This window comes from Pteropus vampyrus, unplaced genomic scaffold, assembly GCF_000151845.1.
Source record: "Pteropus vampyrus isolate Shadow unplaced genomic scaffold, Pvam_2.0 Scaffold31, whole genome shotgun sequence".
Classification (NCBI taxonomy): Eukaryota; Metazoa; Chordata; class Mammalia; order Chiroptera; family Pteropodidae; genus Pteropus; species Pteropus vampyrus.
The window spans coordinates 9,548,929-9,568,079 of record NW_011888812.1 but is presented as its reverse complement, the minus strand read 5'-3'; the positions used below and the strand labels follow the sequence as shown (position 1 = coordinate 9,568,079).

General features: G+C 37.0%; 1 protein-coding gene across 12 annotated transcripts in view; it reads left to right on the top strand.

Annotated features, from left to right (window-relative positions):
* PHF21A (PHD finger protein 21A) overlaps window positions 1-19,151 on the top strand; it is a 154,294-nt gene that overhangs the window by 100,563 nt on the left and 34,580 nt on the right. For all 12 annotated transcript variants that reach the window (XM_023528717.1, XM_011356897.2, XM_023528719.1 and 9 more), the window contains one exon: window positions 17,889-18,092. In XM_023528717.1, the coding sequence (XP_023384485.1) occupies window positions 17,889-18,092 (204 nt within the window). The remainder of the gene's footprint in view (window positions 1-17,888; window positions 18,093-19,151) is intronic.

Genomic DNA, 19,151 nt, shown 5'->3' with positions numbered 1-19,151 from the left:
CCTGAAACATTAGCCATTCCACAATTATTTTGAGGACTAAGTACTGTAGTTATAAAATCCAGATATAGAAACAAATCTTGAAAATGGAACAAAGGAAAAAGTCACTCAGAGGAGCTCTCAACTCACCATTAAAACTCAGCCAGTGTGCCAGATTGTAATGATTTAAATCACTAAGGAAATTCATGTTATTTGAGAGAGATTTTTTTTTTAACATTAAGTGAGGTAGTAATCTTCCAGTAAAATTTAATGAAAACATTTACTCATGTAAATTGGAGCTTTATTTTTATATATTAGTTTTACCATTTTATTTGTTTTTACTAAAAATAGTCATTCTTTTCCTTATATTTCCTTATGAAATCTTTCAGAACCACTTCTAGAAATGGCATCATTTTGCCATAAGTATTTTGTTTTCGCCCCTATCTAGTTTTTATGAAGTAGTGCTAACTCTGCCTTAATTTGATTTGGCATCCCTGCAATTGAACATTTGTAAGTATCTTGTATTATGGCCCATCTGTGTTGTCATAGAAACCAAAGACCTCCATCCTCTTCCCTCTAGTTAAAAATGGAATGCAAACAGGGCTTCAAAGTGACGTTTTTCTAGTACGAGTGACAGCCCTGTGAAGTGCAGAACAGAAAGGTTTCTTATTGGTTTTATTCTCTGATGGCCTATCGTACCAGTTAACTCTGGTGCACGCAGCTTTTCTCTTGAAAATCTGGCACGATACTAATGGAATTTTTAAAGTGTATGCATCAGGGAGAAAAAAAAAGAAAGCATTTAATCCTCTTTCTGCTCTTTTCTTACATAAAAATGCAGTGTTAGCTAGCAGTGTTTTTGTTTTCTTCCCTGTGTTATTAGCTGGTCTGTTGAAGCTGTGGGACACGTGTGGCGGAAGTGCTGATTAGTCACCACAACTGTGGCTTTCATTATTAGTCTCATTTATTTCTCAGGTCAGGTGAATATGGTTTTATCTCATTGGAACCTGTAGGCTCATTGGCTAAAAGTACAGTGCAGTAATTTATTAGAAGAAAATTTGTTGATATGGCAGTTCTCATAGCCTGTCTTGGACTTGATTCTAAAACATATTAGAACCCCCATATCTACCACCCTGGTGGTCACAGAATCCTTGACTTTACCTTGAAGGTTTTTCAACTTACACATTCCCTTCAACTTCTCTACCAGAACAACACATGACTTATGTGATATTTCTGCTTCTAAAGCAGCTATGTTAATAAGTTCCAGTGTGTTCTTTCGGTTGTGTTAGCAAAATGTCTGGATTTGATGGCTAATTAAGATTTGTTGAACCACTAATGTGGCATTAGTCAAAGTTTAGAATGTCAAATTTTTATTTAAACCTACATTTTGAATTTAGAAAATGATATAGTGATCTCTGGGAAACAAATAATGAAAAACAGACATGTAAGATTATATCCTAATAGGAATGTTTCAGAAGGGTTGGATTAAAATCATTAGACAACTGCACCCAATGAATTTTTGGTCACTTTTAAGTCTACTATTTTTTGAAAGGAAAACATTAAAGTCTTTAAATAACATCTACAATTTGACTGTTACCTAGTTTCTGGTAATTGTGTACTTTCTTATCTTTAGTCTCAGGTCTCAACTAATGGTCATTTTCAGCAGTGAATTTAGAAATGTTAAGAGTATTATCAAATCTCGATGAAAGAGACTGCAACTCCCAGGAGAGAATAAGTAAGAGGTAGGGTTTAGCTGCTGTTATATCTAAAGGTAAGAGAATATAGTTTCCAAATAACACTGTATTCCTTGGCATATAGTTTAGAAGTGAATAATTTGTTTTCATAGCATAGTGTGGGAAATGATGTAGCAGTTTCTTTATACTAAACATGTTTTCTTTTTTTAAAGTTTGCTGTCCTCACTTGTAATTTGGTGGTGATGTGTTTTGCAAGTATCAGGCAGTTGAGAGGGTTAACATCCTGGCCTCAGTTCTCCAGTCAATTTGAAAATTAGAATCTTCCCTAGATCATTATTTCCATTTCTCAGTGTCTGTTAAAAAAAGATTATAGATGTTGCTAGTTGTTCAGTAAATGTCATATTGCTGCAGGCTTGCACAAGGTTGTGACTTGGCCTTAGCACAGAGGAATAGGACAAGCATTTCTATTCACCACTGTGGTGACTCATCCTCAGGAGAGAAGTTAAGGAGTTTGTGTACACTGGAGACGGTAGGGCCTTGAACAAAAGGAAATGTGATAAATTTCTCACCCACTAAGATTCAAAAATTCTCTTGTAGGTATCACCCCTCTCATCCCTGTGCTTTATCATCACCAGTTATTTGTTGCTAATAAGCAACGTAATATTTTGTTCTTTCAAATCTGTTTTTAAGTATATTTCTGTACATCATCAACATAGTTTTTCCTCCTCTGACCACCAACCTAGTAACTACTCAGCTCCTTCTAAATTATACATTTTTTGGTCCTCTAAATACATTTTTAAATTTCCTTTCTAAAATGGACCTGCATTTTCAGGTGCATTTGTTAGAAACAAGATAGATAATTCTGCATTTTATATTCTCAAAGAACAGTCTTCTTAAATTTAAAGAATAGAGACCAGTGGAAGTATATACATGCCTTTTCATTGGGTACATATTTGTTTACTAAGGGACCTCTAATCAACCACTAGCATCTAAACTTGCCTTACTCCATTTCTCCAAAATAATAATTTTTAATTATAGATAGCCCACATTTGTTTCTGTCTCAAAATTTTTTTCTTCGATTTACCTCAAAATGTACACTCTACCAGATTTGATCTTGTCTTCTATTTGTGGCTCCACTTTCTCTATTTATTGCTCTCTGCTCTGTTTACATATGTTTTAATCTTCCAATAATTTTACTTGTTAATATTCTATAAGAAATGTTATAGTTCTTTCGCATATGTATCGTCTATCTCCTGAACTAGCTATATAAACTTTTTAAAAAATTAAATAACTTTTTAATATTATGCCACAACATCTAATAGAATACTATATACTCTCTAGGGGTATTCAATAAATATTGTTTTGATACTTTATATTTCTCACCACCCTAGTCATGGTCCTAATATCCTTTCAAATCTAAGATGAGAGAGTGATTAGCAAAATGTATGTAAAATAGCAAGCAAACTGATAGTTGTGGGTGAATCAAAGGATGTTCTGAGAACCTTTTCTAATGCTGCTTTAAATTCGTGTGCTAATCACACAGATGGAAACCTGTCAATGAGTAAGTTGCCAATCTTTAAAACAAAGAAGACCAGAATGGTTTGTATTTGCCGTTTATGTTCTTGTCTTCTGGGATTCAGTAATCTTTTTAGCCCCTCTCCACAGTAGTACATGTATATGCCTGGGTAGCAGGCTGATTGCTGCTGATGGTACTAAAATGTTTTGATAGGAGAAAAACTGTGCTGCCACCTTCCTTACAAGCCCAGTGTTCAGAAATGACCTCTTTGCACATGGGCCTGTGGTGTATCTTTTTTTTTTTTGTACAAGAGCAGAATAAGGTCTGACTCTAGTTGATTGAAGTGGTAGTTTTAGATTCTGATAAGAAGACCTATTGCTGGTGAGGGATGTTGAAATTGCAGAATGAGTTTGCAGCGTGAGGCAGGTCTGCGTAGCAGCAGGTTGATTTGCACCGTGAGACAAGCAGCACATATAAACAGATGGCCCAACAATGAGTCAGAGCAACAGATCCTGAGCAGGTAGATTGGCTTTTGCCTGATTCTTAACATGGTTATGGAGAGTGGAATTTTAATGTCTGCCACTTTTCAAATGAAAAACAAGTACTTAGTGAAAGAAATTCTATCCATTGGGAAATGGAAAATATGCATTATTAGGTAGAGGAGAAATCTGACTGCCACTGGATCTGGACATTGAAAAACCAACATTTTTGGGAGCTGCTTCCTATAGGCTTGGTCCAGCTTTATCTTTTGGCATGTGACTATTCAGCATCATTATGCCGAACGCTTCAGCATGTGATGTGCAACAAGAAAATATTAAAATTATATCTTTTATATTGGGTTTTAAAGAATTATAAACTATTTAGTTGCAAGCACAAGTCTGATATTTGAGTTAAGAAACATTTTTTAAAAGGATACCATGGCAGTAAGTGTCATAAAGACTTATAGTAACCTACGTTTACAATGGTGTTAAGCAAAAGAAAAATATTAAGGGAAAAGTCCTTTAGTTTCATACATAAAGCATAGAAAAAAGGAAAAGTGTAGTAGAATTCCCAGATCTAATCATCTATCTTCAAAATGTAAATGTAAACAATCATTTCTCTGCCAAACACTTTCAGAAGTACTAAGCATCTCATTAATTTTCAAAAACAAGATTCACCGTAGTTTTATATCTCTAGAAAAGTGTTTTAAATATAACATTTGATGAAAAATGCCATGCCACTTGAGTTCCTATACTTTAATTCTCTGATTGTCAGATTATACTTAACTGTAAACCGACAGCCTTAGTGCATACATTTGCCAAAAAAAGCAAGTTAGTAGTGAGTAGCACTACTAACCTGTTGGCCTTCCTTAGGTCACTGTGGTTAGGGATGTACCTAGAAACACACACTACCACAGAGACTTTATTCTGAGATGTTGTGAGGGCTGTAAATGCCATTGGTTAGTTAAGGCAGAAGTATGAATATAGCTACCTTTTGTTCCCAAGTGATTGGGATCCTATTCAGAATTAATTGTGCCAGCACTTACTTCCCAAATTGGCTTTTGTTTTATGTGCTGAAGCATGTAACACCTAGCCTTTGCTCAGTGCACGCATGCGTTCTCTCTCTCTCTCAAAAAGAGAAATTACTTACATGACCGCTGTCAAGGGTAGAGATAGACTTAATGCTAGTTCTTAATCAGTTTTTTTAAAAAATGAGTTACTGAGAGAACCATAAGGAGAAATACTTTAGTGAGTAAATTGCCTTCACAACATGCAGCTTGTAGACACCAATGTGATCTAATTGTAATATAGATCACCTGTAATTGTATCACCCTGTAAGCTTTAGTAAATTGAATACATTTCTTATAGGATGCCACGTTATCAAAAGGTAGAAAAATAGTAATAAATTAGGTTTTGATACTGTAAGGATTATCAGAAGATTTTTGAATCACTTTAGGTTTTAAATAAGCTCCCATCATCTGTTTGCTGGTTTCTAGCTTTACATTTTGGTTTGTTTTTGTCTACACATGTATAATTGAGCTGAATATGTGTGCCAATAAGTAGAGGAGCTTCGTAGCTGTGTTCAGCTTCTGCTTAAGTCTGCAGTATTAAAGTGTTCTTTTTGTTGCATGTGCTGCTCTTGCAGACTCTGTAGAGCCTTATCAAATGCAGCCAGTTGGTGCTGCTGGTATGAAAGCACAGGGGAGCTCTCATGTGGAAGGTTAATGGAGTGTAATTATAAAGAAAAATGAACTGCTCAACCACTCTATCTCACTCTACCTGCACCAGGAGTGACAAGTGTTCTGATCTTTTATAAATCCTGGAGCAGAGGTTTAACCATCTAAAATTATGACAGTATAACTGTCACACAAACAAACACCCTGTGAAGTATAGGTATGCACCCCTGTGTAGGAATGATTCCTTCCAGTTATAGGGAGTCCCAGTTAGGAAAGGAGCACCTTCAGCCATCAAAAAAATCTGCTTGTTAAACATTGTACTTTCGTGTCACTTCTTCTTTTCCACTTAATTTATTCCATTTTCTTTTCCTAAAGATGCTTTCTCCCTTCTGATTAGTGGCAAGGCTGACAGCCTGCATACGAGTAGATCCATTCCACTGTGTATCTGTCAGGTGACAAATATCTTTGCTTTCTCTAAGTAGGTCTATCACACTTGCCCCTACAGCCCTCCTTAAATCAACTGGGTTCTTTTTAAAGGGGATGTAAATAATTGTCTCCTCATTCTCAGCATCTAAGTGGAATAGGCTGTAGGAAGCTCGAGTATTGTCTAACAGGTTTTTTTGTGTAGCATAGAGATCATATACGTTTCTTTTGAGCTCAAGATGGAGTTAGATCCTTGTGTCCTGTAGTTGAAAATGTCACAGGGAATGTTTAGTAAGGAAGATGAAACTGGGAGGAACAAGGACAGAGAAGGACCAAGGAGACATTCAAAGACTGTGATGCCTAGACAAATCTGTGTTACTGGTGTGTCACATGTCACATTGCCAGTGAATGTTGCAAAGTTGTTGTGCCACTGGAACATCCGAAGGGTAAGCAGAGCTGGATTGCAGAGAGTTGATTTAGTGCTTTTGCCAGCTCAGCACAGAGTTGGAATAAGGTGTTGCAGAGTGATGCACCACCAACAAAACCCCTGACATCTTGTTCTTACCAAGTCTAAAACATAACCACTCTTGGCGAGGCTGTGCTGCCTACTGAGATAAGTAAATTCAGCATCACATACATTAGGCCTGTGGAGACTAAGCAGAAGTGATGGCTGTGTCACTTGCACAGCAGTCTTATTGACTGAGCCTTGGTCTTGTGTGATGATGGGGGAGGGGCAGCCAGGATTTCTAGTAGCAGCTCTGAAAGTGGGAGGCTGATTTTAAACCTGTGTGGTTTATAATGTTATTTCCTCAGCACCTTTGCATATGGGTTTTGATCATCTATGCTCTGTTTTAAAAGCAAAATAGCCATATAGTTTTCATGGCAGTAGGATTAATCTGTTAGTGAATAAAAATTTTAAACCCAGCTTTATACGAGTGGCTAGTAAGCAAAGTTTGCTGTGATTCACTCTTTTAAAAACCCACTGGGACCCAATATTTTACCAGTCTAAATGTTGCCAATGTACATTAAATTTATTAAATTGAAGTCATTGTTCCAGAATTGAAGTTTTGGGCTTGAGGCTGGAAGGTTAGAAATAGCATCTTAAAATTGTCCATCATACTTCATAGATGAGGAAGCATATCATTCTCTTGGGTTGGCTCCATGTGTATCCCTGCTCAGCTGCCAGAGAGAATATCTTTGATGATAGAAATATAGTCTCTCTGGCATTTTGGAGCAAGTTATCCAGCACTGCACAGTCCCTTTAAGAAATGCCCAGCCCTTCCAAGTGCACATAGCAGTTTATAGGAACTTCACCACAGAATGGACACTGTGGGTAGAATTTGCTCCAGACTCATCTCTTGAGATGTCCTTGCCTCATTTCTGGCTCTCCTGTTTCCTGCCTTGACTGCATCCTCTGGCTCCTCTCCTGCTTGACCCCTTCATTTTGTTACGCAAGTTACTCTTCTTCCTTAGTTCTACACGGCCTTTGTTTCCTAGCTGTTTACTGTATCTAGAGACTGATGTTCAACAAAAGACATCTCTCCCCCTGGCCCAGCTTCCCACACCGGTGTACTCTACATTTAGTCAGTCCACTTGGATATCACCCAACCTCCTGTCAGCCCCAGAAGAGTTGGTTCAGACAAATGAGCTCCAGCTCTTTGTTCAGTGAACAGAGAGCTTCGTTCACACTAGTTTTCCAGAATATGGGGAGTCCATATTCTAGTGCCATTTTACTGTGGTAAGTTTTGATTGGTCATCAGTTGCCATATGCCTTAGTTTCCCTGTCTGAATCCATGACAGTTGCCTTAATCCACCCCCACACAATTGTGAGAACCTTATTTGATAAGAGGGTATGAAAACGTACAATTGTAAAGAGCTATATAATCATCACATCATTAGGGAAATATTTGTGGAAAATGGTCCCATCATTTTTTATTTAGGGTTCACTTAGAAAAAATATTAAATAATCCATATGTTTATAACATGAATTTCTTTTTTCTTAATTATGTAAATGATTTAGAAAAATCTGAGTACTCAAAAACAAGAACCAGTTAAGTGCAGGAGATGTTTCTAGTGTTTTGGTTAGATTCCAAATCTGATGATTACATTTTGCTTACTAGAATTCCCTGGGTAGCTTCAACAAGGTAGCTTTCATTTTACTGACCTCTACAATGAGGCTGTTTAAACAGCTGCTTTCTTCAGCCCTGGAGACAGTTATGGTTCGGTGATAGAGAAACTGATTCCAGTTCATTCTTACGTCAATGTTACATGATGGGGAGGGGTTTAAATGATCTGTAAGTACTTTAAGCTGTTTTGATAAAGCTGGCACAATTATGGGACATATTATTACTGAAATTTGCTTTATATTTTATAAATAGTTATCTGTCTCCTTGTATCTTCAGATATTTTATCTTACATATTCTTCTCAGTACTGATTGATTACTTGCTTTTTATGTCTGTGCTTCTTCCCCCTAAAAGTCACACCCCAGCCTTTTCACAGTGGTGAAATTGTAATCAATCAGAAAACCATTTTAATTTTCGGGTTATCTGAAATCCTTTTTGACTCACTTCTTATTGTTGAAAATTTTTCTAAGTAATGTTTGATTCCTCTCCTAGTAACTACTGTTCAGTGAATGTAATTACTGTCTGGGGGTCGAGAACTGGTAGCCTGTGGTCATAATCTAACCAGCAGAGATATTTTGTTTGACTCAAAACATTAAAAGCAATCCTTACATTTGTGGCGTTAGGGCATTCCCTCTCCAGTTGACCTTGGTCCCCATCACTCATTATTATTTCATAGCTGGCTAGCTTCATTCACACATAGTACCTGCCTGACCCTGGTTCCATGTGAATGTTCGATCCCTGTATGAAACCATTCTTTAATGATTTAGCTACTCTAGTGTGTCAGGGTGATGGTACTATGTGCATTATGAGCATTAGTTTTCTTTTAGGTACTAGGTACTATGTGCATTATGAGCATTAGTTTTCTTTTACAGTGCTTATTTGTAGAGGTAGAAAGTATAATCAAGAGACTGTATTCTTGTCATTCAGAGAGTCTTAGAATTTTAAGCAGAAGAGAATGTTGAAGATACAGTGGAGAAGCTGAGACCAAGATCAGGTAGATAATTCACCCAAGGTCACAAACCTAGTTTCATAACAGCTGCAAAACTAGAATCCAGATTTCTTGACGCTTTGTATTATTTCTACTACAAAATACTACCTCTCTACTTATTTTTCCTAAAAGCAGAATGGGAATGTATATACAATTTTTCCCTAGGTGCTTTCGTTGGTTTGCTATATTATGTAGTGTATAGCTGTCGGGGAGGGAGGGCATGGAATTAGATATCAGAAACTAGAACTATTAAGTCTGACTCTACCTGACTTGAGACCTAGGTCAAGTCACTTCGATGCTCAGAATCTCATTGTACTAGGTGGCAGGTAATTGCTATCTGATATTATTGCTGTTGTTTTTAATTGTAACCATTATAGAACTCACCAGCTGCCACATTAGACTGAAAATCAAGAGAACTACTGTGGTGCATTCAGACAATGGAATATTATTTGGTGGTAAAAAGAAATGAGCTATCAAGCCATGAAAAGGCATGTAGGAACTTGAACTGCATATTACTAAGTGAAAGAAGTCCATTAGGAAAGGCTACCTGCTGTATGGTTCCAACTACATCACATTGTGGAAAAGGCAAAATTATGGAATAGTAGAATGATCAGTGATTGCCAGGGGTTGGGGGAAGAGAGATGAATAGGCAGAGCACAGAGAATTTTTAGGGCAGTGAAATTATTCCATATAATGCTACAATACTGGATATATGTCATTATACATTTGTCAAAACCCAAAGGATGTATAACATTAAGAGTGAACCCTAGTGTAAACTTTGGATTTTGGGTGATGATGATATGTCAGTGTAGATTCATAAGTTTTAACAAATGTGCCATTCTGGTAAGGATGTTGATAGTAAGCGAGGCTATGGGTCAGGAGGCAGGGGGTATATAGGAATTCTCTGTACCTTTTATTCAGTTTTACTGTGAACTTAAAACTGCTCTAAGAAGTCTTGTTTTTTTAAAAAAAATCAAGGGACTGATCTTATGTTCAGTTCAGTGTCCTCGTCTCATATGAACCTGCACCTCAGTAATTGTGTTGGATATGAAAACTGGAGAACAGTATAGTAAAAGATTGAGCTACACTTACTTCACTACTAAGAAGTAAGCTAAAAGAAGATAAAAATAACATCATTTTTACTGCGGTCATTCCATCTTTTCTAAAACTTGTGGAGTGTGTATGGGTGTATGTGTGTGAAGACTTTAAATATTCATGTAGAGATTTGTCGATTGGATTTACTGATTTTCATAGCCTATGAAAAATTATTTTTTTCACATGAGATTTAATAAAATACTTAAAATTTTAATCAAGTATTTTTTATTCAGTAAGAAATTATTCATGCCTTCTTCTAGCTGAATCTCTATCTCTCTTTAATAAAAACTTCTAGTACTGACAATTTAAAACAAAACAAACCTGCTCTGAAAGTCTGAAAGATGAGTTCAGGTTTCTTCTGTCTCTGATGCCAGAAAACCCAAACTAAATACAGAGTAGTGCAAATCATCCTTTGTCACGTGTCTTGGAAGATCCAGTCCCTTGAAGTTACCCATCCCTCATCTTGGCAGCCTACATAGGTGATAGAATTGCTCTCTCTCTGTTGTTTTATGTGGGGTCTTGTCAGAAAGTAAATTTGTAACACTTAATTTTTCTCTTCTAGTGGTTGTAACAAATACTTCCTGATAAACTATTGAGTTAGTGAATACTTTGTGAAATTAAGAGATACTCATTCAGTAGCTTTGAAATCTTTTTATAGCTGTGTGTTTATGCTGTTACTGTAGATGATAAAAATTATGTTTTTAAGTATCAAGAGTGTATTGTCCAGGATGTACTTTTGTTAAAATACTTCCCAATTCAAATTTCAGTGTTTAGTGATTTATAAGACTTGTTCAAATGTAAGGAAAATATTACATTTCACCATAGGATATTTTCTATCTAATGTATCCTGCCTCACAGAGATATTATTCTAATACCATTATCTGTCTTTTTCTCTATTTTAAGAAAAAAACTGCTGAATGGAGGATTGTTAAAATGTGTCCTCGCCTTTAGAGATGATTGATCCGTGTCTTAGTATATATATTTTGTGTAGAATTTGTTTAAATAATCTGTTATATTTTCTTCTTTCAGCATCTGATTCTGTCTTGTTTCTGGGAAAAGAGGGCTTCCTGCATTACCACAAATTGTACCCAGGGCTTGGAGTCGGTAAAACAATCTGTTTTATCTGAGCAGTGTTCCATAAAATGATAAAGATTTTTGGTTTGGTTCCTCTCTTTCTCTCCCCCCATTTTAGGATCATTACCGTGCTCAAATTGTATTTTCATATCCCACTTGTCAGGGACAGCCCCAGTGCAGCCATTTCTAATCATCATTCTTTTGTGAGGAAAACCACAGCAGCTTCAGGGCAGAGCAATGAGAGAATTTCTGTCGTGCATGGGACAACTGACATTAACAAGGCAATGCTGCCTTTTAAGTTGTGGGGTAGAGCGGTGGAATGATGAATGACGAGCTGGTGGTGTGTGCAGGTCTAACAGATAGTTACGGAGGGGCATGCATTTTGCCAAACTGGAGCTTAATTTACAAATTAATAGCCTCCATGTCATATCTCATTGTGTGGTACAAACACAATGAGTCAGGCACTTTTTATTTTAGCAAGCAACTAAATTACGCAGATTATAAATGGTTCTTAATGGTTTTTTGTTTTTTTTTTCTGTTCTCATTAATGTATCTAAGGGTCTTTACTAGGTCAGGTTACATTTAAATTGGACATCTATTTTTTACACTCAGAATATGGCCCTGAACCACTATAGAGATGTAAGAAATCTGGCCTGTACCTAGATTTCTACACAGGGAAGTAATCCCTAATGTGTTTGATTTCTGAGATTGAAAGGCAACAGGTATCATTGTCCTTCTTAATCCTGTACTTTGGGCAATTCTCATTTAAAAAATATAGTTTGAACTAATAGATGTTAAAAAATCAAGTGTTTGAAATATAATTGGCATTGGAAATGAAAGTCCCATTTAATTAGCTGTTGCTCTGAGTTAAAAATTCACACTAGACAAATTGTAGTATTCATTGGTTATCATCTCTTATTTTCACATTGCCCTCAACAGTTTCCTAAACATTCCTCGCCATTAATTCATTTGATCCTCAACACTTTTGTGAAACAAGCTTAGTGTTTCAAAGAGATGTAGAGAAATGTAGGCCAACTGGGTTCTGATTTTGGCTTCTTTGGTCTTTTATTATAGAGAATTGTATTACAACTGTCATTCCCAGCATGCAGTGCTCTTTTTTATTCTGTGTGTTTTTACTATTTTGCCCTAGCATCTGGATATGTTACATATTGGAAAACTGTAGTTCTCCAGGGGCCACATCTCTCTTGTGTGCAACAGCTACACTCTTTTCTTGTGATGCAAGTTAAAGGCAGTCAGCCCCCAGGTTCTTAGAATGGTCCCTGGATATAGGTGGAGTTTGACTCCAGCAGTCCTCGCAATCTTTTATAGTCATGCATAAGGAGTGTGTGTGGGTGGGGTGGGGTGGGGGTTGAGCTTACCTATTAGAGCGTGAATGAACTAAACTAGAAGAATGTAAACTGCATTTTAATCAGGCTATCAAATAAAGGGTCTAATCCCCTATGGAGATGGAATATAAATCCCATTGATATGAATAAAAGGTCTGTTCTCCTGTGGAGATGGAATTGGGCTGTAAAACCTCTTGATGTAAATGTGTGAGTGTGTGTGTTAAAGAAGAGTAAACCCCAAAGAATAATTTTTTAAATTAAAAAAGTAAGCCAAAGTCTAATCAGTACCATGACATATGCGTTCTCCACCATCTGTTAAGCATCTATGTAGAGAAGTTTGAACTTCATCAAAAAAAACCCACATAATTCCAGCTGCTGCTGTTCTTAATTCATTTATATCGTACTGTAAAAATTCCATGGCACCTTGCAGAACTATAAAATAATTATCTGTGTTCTAAACTGTCTTAAGACCAAACATTCTCTTTAGTAGACAACATATATACAGACAGTTCCCTGTGTAAGATAAGGTTGTAGATACTGCTTCTGCCAAACAGGTGGTATTTTAAAAGAGTATATTCCTTTTTAAAGAATTTTAAAAGGTTAGAAGCTATTTGCTGATTCTGACCCTGAAACTGAACATTGGGGAGTTTGGGGGAAACCTTCTTGTGCCTTACAAAATGAGTAAAGCACAATTATGTTTAGCTAAGTATATTTTTATAGCTGCTGCCACCAGTATTCCTCCTCCTCTTCTGTCCGAATTCTGTCCTGTATGTCTCCCCTGGAACATTCCCTCTAATAACTTCCACACATATTCTCCCATTGCATTTCACTTACTACATTAAGAAGGAGCTTATTTAGAGTTTATTGCTTCTTTTCCCTGTGTTTTAGTTCATAAAATGGTGGACTCTTTACTTAATTTAGTAACACATACCTTTTACTTTAGATTGTAATTTCGTCATTGTTATGCCAGTAACATACCCTATTCTTTAGAGGATAATTAGTGTTAGCATTCTGAAGACTGTCATCATATCTCCTTCCTCCGTTTTTACTGTTGATGAATATTAGTGTTACTTATAAATGCAGTGATTGAATTTCAGTCAGACAGTAGAAAGTTTTTGTTTCTTCGAATCCATTCTAACTTCATCAGCAAATATATATTTCTCCATGTTAGTTTTTCTGCACACAAAAATTTTAGTTTCTCTGGTTTCATTTGAGCAATTGGTTAGTCTGAAGACCTGGAAAATTTTTTCACATTTTATGTATGAAGATGGGTAAGATTTGTTCTTGACTTTCTGGATTTGTGAAGTCAAAAGTCTCTATCAGCCTCTGGTATGAAGAGTGAAAGTATGAAGGGTGAAGAAAAGGATGAATTTTTAAGGCAGTACTATGTAAGAAGATGTCTGAGTGGGTGTGGCCCTCTCATGATTGATATAAAAGAGATAATGCCAACTAGAACACAAACAAATTGTGGAAAAGCAAAAACTTAAAAGCACCGACATCCAGGAGGGCAGGGCCTGTGACTGGAGTTTCTTTTGAGGGAAGCTTTCCAGACTTTGTGTGAGTTTGATAGAAATAAACTGGCGGCTTAGTTGGAGGGGTAGAAGCTGGCCTTCCTTCGCTCCGTCTTTCTTCTGTATTGACCAGGGCCATGGACCTTGGAGTGAATGACTGACTTAGGAAAACAAGAACCTGATTTTTAGTTGAATTAGACCTATAAACTTTTGTATTTTTCTTTAGGAATCTGTTTTGCTGTTCTGCAAACTCATTTATAGTTCGCTGAATGTCACAGAATTGATCACCATGACTACCTTGTCTCAGAAACTGTGACTTGAAGTGTCAGAGGCTCTGAACTCTTCTGCCTGAACAAGCCCTGATGAAACCTAGTGATGTGCATGCCAAGGGAATCTGAGGCTTGGAATTAACATGCTGGGTTTATGAAGCAGTTCTTGGCAGATGGATTGGAGGGGGCGGTACTAGCCATTCTGGGTGCCTGGCACATTGGCCTGTTGTTTATAGAAAATATATTAAGGAGAGAAGATAAGTTATTAACTTTTCTCCCTCCCTTCTGCCTTCATTCTTTCCAGCATTTCCTCTTTCATTTTCTTCATTTTTTCTCTTTTAACTCTCTTGAACTTATTAGTGAATGATGAATGGCACAGTTTCAGGATAATGTTCCAAGATAATTAGCTATATTTTAAGGTCTCCTTTATATGTGAATAACATCGAAGGTGTCCAGTTGTTTATGCCAGCATAACCTTCATTAATGATCAGCAGAAGTTGATTTCTTTGTTTAAAACACATAATGGTAAAAGTATACTTACTTTCTGTGGAGACGAGAGGATACTTAGTAACTTTGCCTGATACCATATAACTAAGATTTATGAAATATTATGGCTGTCTTCTCTTGCTGCCACCCAGAACTGGTACTGACTCAGATCAGGGTCCTGCTGGGGTTAATGTGATTTTCGTGTTTTCAGGACTGAACTAGAACAAGACTGGATTGTGGGACTTGGAAAAGCCAGCAAATATATTCAACAACTCTCTTTCTTTAGCCAGTCTTTAAAAGAGTGTGCCTGGCCTCTGTACACCTAAGGAGCACCTTCACTACAGCGCTTACCTAACTTTAGACCATTGGTTTCCAAAATGCAGTGATAGATGTTTAAGTTATGGAAGACATCAGTGCTTACCCCAGAAATTTGATTTTTTAAAAAAAATTTCACAGATAGGCACAACTACACATTTGATATTCTTTTAGTCTTGTGGTAAACACAGCAAGAAGTACAGGAGAGATGCATTTCTTAGCAGCACTCTGAAATATACCAGAGCCTTCTTTCAAAGAAAACTTTACCCAGCTCCTACGATCTGACCCGTGTCCAGTCTGCACAGCTCTCTTTCTTATTTTTCCTCCTCTCAAGGACTAATGTAAGTTTGCAAATATTTTGAACCCTCCTTCCCCTGCCCCCTTGGTTCCACAGGCTTTGTTTCAGGCCCTGGGGGAGGAACAGTTGTGAATGCAGTGTGACTCACTGACTCCCACTTCCCTGATTCTGGTTCTGATTGGTCGTCACCTTGTTCTAGCCATATGGCTGCAGAGTACTCTAGCCTGCATCCCTTTCTCTTTCCTTCCCCTACTGTTCCCTTCTGTTGTACACAACACTGGGAGTGGGTTCCGGGCTTTGTCTCTTGCTTGTAGTTTACCCCAGTTGGGCAGTAAGTAAGAGAGCACACTGTATTTCCTAAGGATGGCGGTAGAGGAGAAAAACACCCTTCCCTTTTGTGCCTGGTATAGTAATTATTTAGTTTCCTGTGCTGTTTTTGTTCAAAATTTATTTTTTGGCAAGTGTCGCATTTGTGTTGTATTATTTCCTCCTGGTTTCTCTCCTCCTCCTGATTTGAGCTGTTGGGTTTTTTCTTCTTCTTCTTCTTTTTTTTTTTAGTGAAAGTTGTTGGAATCTCTTTTCTCTGTATGCTATGCTACATTTTTTGCGAGTTTGTTAATATGGTTGATTAATGCTGATTAAGATGTTGGGGAGGGGGGAGATTGAAAGCAACTCTAAATAATTCTTTAATTGCTAAATGTCTTAATGTTCTAGCAGTTACCAAGCAATAAAATCTACCTATGATACTCAGAATTACCTGTAGCACCACTGCTATTACTTTCCCCTCTCCTAAACTCTATCGGTTCAATGACTCTGCCATTTGTACTTGAGAAACAGGACTTCGAAGACTTGAAAGTTAATTTTTATAAGCATTAGATATTTTTATTAACTTACATTTTTATTCTGCAGGTGGTTTTCGCAAAGACATTGGACTCTGAATCCTTTTTAATATTTAACTACTGAAAGAGAAAGTGCTAGACGTTCCCCCCACCCCAGAAATGGCCTTCATGTGACATTTTCATTGCCTAAAAGGAATCAGTAATAAAAACGTAAAAATTCTCTCAATAATGTATTTTGTATTGACTTAAGTTTTTTAAAAATCTATTTTTTCAGTATTTTAAGGTTCTAATATGTTAAGCAGGTAACCTGCAGGTTGGGATTCTTTAGAACAGGGGTCCCTCAATGCCCAGGCCACAGACCAGTATGGGACCATTGAGGGACCAGTATGGGTCTGTGGCCTGTTAGGAACTGGGCCACACAGCAGGAGGTGAGCGGCGGGCAGGGGAGCATGAAGCTTCATCTGTACTTGCAGCTGCTCCCCAGCACTAGCATCACCAGCTCAGCTCCACCTCAGATCACCAGGCATTAGATTCTCATAGAAACACCAGTCCCTGGTGCCAAAAAGGTGGGGGACCACTGCTTTAGACGGTATGTGTAATGAAGTTGGTTAGAATCTTAAGCAAGAATTCGAAAATCAACCTTGATCCTTTGATTTTATTTAACTCTTTATTGAAAGATCATCTTTCACTTCTTTTTCTCCATTCATAATCTACATTAGAAAATAGCAATCCATTTTTATCAGAAATAACAAACCTGAGTTAGTGAACCCACTTGAAAGTATACAAGAGGAGTGCTGCTTATACTTTCTTTCATCTGTTAGGGCAGGAGAGTTGGAATCCAAGTCTGGCTCCGAATGGATTTTACATATTCTCTGAGCCATTTGCATCACTTTACATATCATATAAAGAGAATGAGGACATTGACTTAGGTGCATAGTATAGTACTGTACAAAATAAATCCTTGCCCTCATGGAGCTTACATCCTGTTGAAATGTATTTTAAAGTAATGAAGGTATCCAAGTATACATTTTTCTTGGATTTGAACAAAGTCTAGAAAATCTAAGAAACCTTAATTTTGAATTTTTATTGCATGTAACTGAATGTCTACTCTGCCTAAACGTGTTTCTCCAGATCCTAGCCTACCAAAGGAGTCCTGCTCATAAGTTGTGCATTTCAGTAATTTAGAATGTTTATTGTTTATATTGCATATTTCTGAGATCAAGAGTTCTTTGCTTAAAAGCCTGTTTAATGTTTAAATCTGGCATAGATACATGATGTTTGTTTAACAGAAATTAGTATGGCTGGTATCTATGTTGTCAGATGCAAAAAGAAAAATGACCAAAAATGTGCCGATCACAGTTCTGAGTACTCTGCATATAGGAGCTTGTTTGGTACTTGTAAGAACGCTGAGGATATTGGTAGTCGCCTCCTTTTACAGTAACTTGACCAACATCATACAGCCGGTAATTAGCAAAACTGAAGTTTGAATTGAGTCAGTCTGTCTCTAGAGTCGCGTCTTCACTGCTACCCTATACTGCCCTTCCAACCTAACATGCTAAGCTAATATTAGTCATGAAATCTGAGATCTAGTGTGACTTCTATTAGCTTTTCTTCTCATGTGTGCCTCAGTTTCCCTTTATATATAAACGTTTCTTATGCCATGGGTTTCTAATTTGTCAAATCTAAATTTTAGATATTGTAACAAGTTTCAGATCAAAGTCGTCAGAGAATAATAGAACACTGTTCTGATAGATTTTATTTCTTTTTGTCTTCATTTGGTAGAAAAGAGTAGTTGAACAGCTACGGAAGAACCTGATAGTAAAGCAAGAACAACCAGACAAGTTCCAAATACAGCCATTGCCACAATCAGAAAACAAACTACAAACAGCACAGCAGCAACCACTACAGCAGCTACAGCAACAGCAGCAGTACCACCACCACCACACCCAGTCGGCTGCACCCTCTCCCAATCTGACTGCTTCACAGGTAAAAGTGTGGCTGGAGCTCTGCAGGCTTCGTATTGCAGATTGATTTGTTATTGGTCATGTAGAAATGGGTCCCGTTTCAGGTTTTATAAAGCTCAACTGTCACTAAACAAAAGTTACTTTGTTTACTTTTTTGTATTATAACTGGGATAAGAATCACTAGAAATTCATTATCAGAAGGAAACATTACTAAGGAGCAAAAGTTAAATGATTTCCCCCTTTTCCAAAGAAGGAGGGAATGGTAGTCGATGACAAAGAAAAATCTCTTCTCTGTATTAGAACAGAAGTAAAGTCTTATTTTGAATTTCTGGAGTATTTGTTTGCACTTGTTCTAAAAATCTGTGTGACTTGATCACCTCTGGAATCGTTTTTCTGGATTTCTTAGCAAAAAGGCGTGGAGATATTTCAGGGTCAGTGCCCCTGGGACCAGGTAGAAAGAGGCATTTAGAAGGGTGATATATTTCCATTATTCATAGAAACAAAACATTCATTTCTTAGACCATATTCAAGAGAATATGAATCCTGTTCTAATATACTGAAGGAAATCTGAAGTGGAAGCTACAGGTCCAAACTAGAACTAAAGAGTTAGAAGCTTAATAACATTCTAACTTGGTATAGCTGTGCAAATGATTGGCCTGCAAAGAGTATTTAAACTAGCACATAATGTAAGGATAGCAAGGCGATCAAGATACACAAAAAGGGCATATTTGGACATGACAGTCAATCAAGAAAATTATTCAAGCTTGATCTTTACATACTTAGATGTAATATGGGTCAAACTTTTAAAATGGGACAATCAAACAGTCGTTCTTGATTCTTGGAGTTGGAGGTCACAGACCTCTTTAAGACTCTGTCAGAAGCTTTGGATCCCATTCCCAGAAAAATACACATTCACACTTCATACACTCATTTTTGTACATGATTTCAAGGACTTGGATCTTTTGAAGCCTAAGTGTGGACATCTCTTACCTGCCAACACCTAGTCTTTACTATATCTTTATATGTAGAGGAAGATATTATAATATATTTGATTCTTCACTTTTTATGGACGTCATATTTG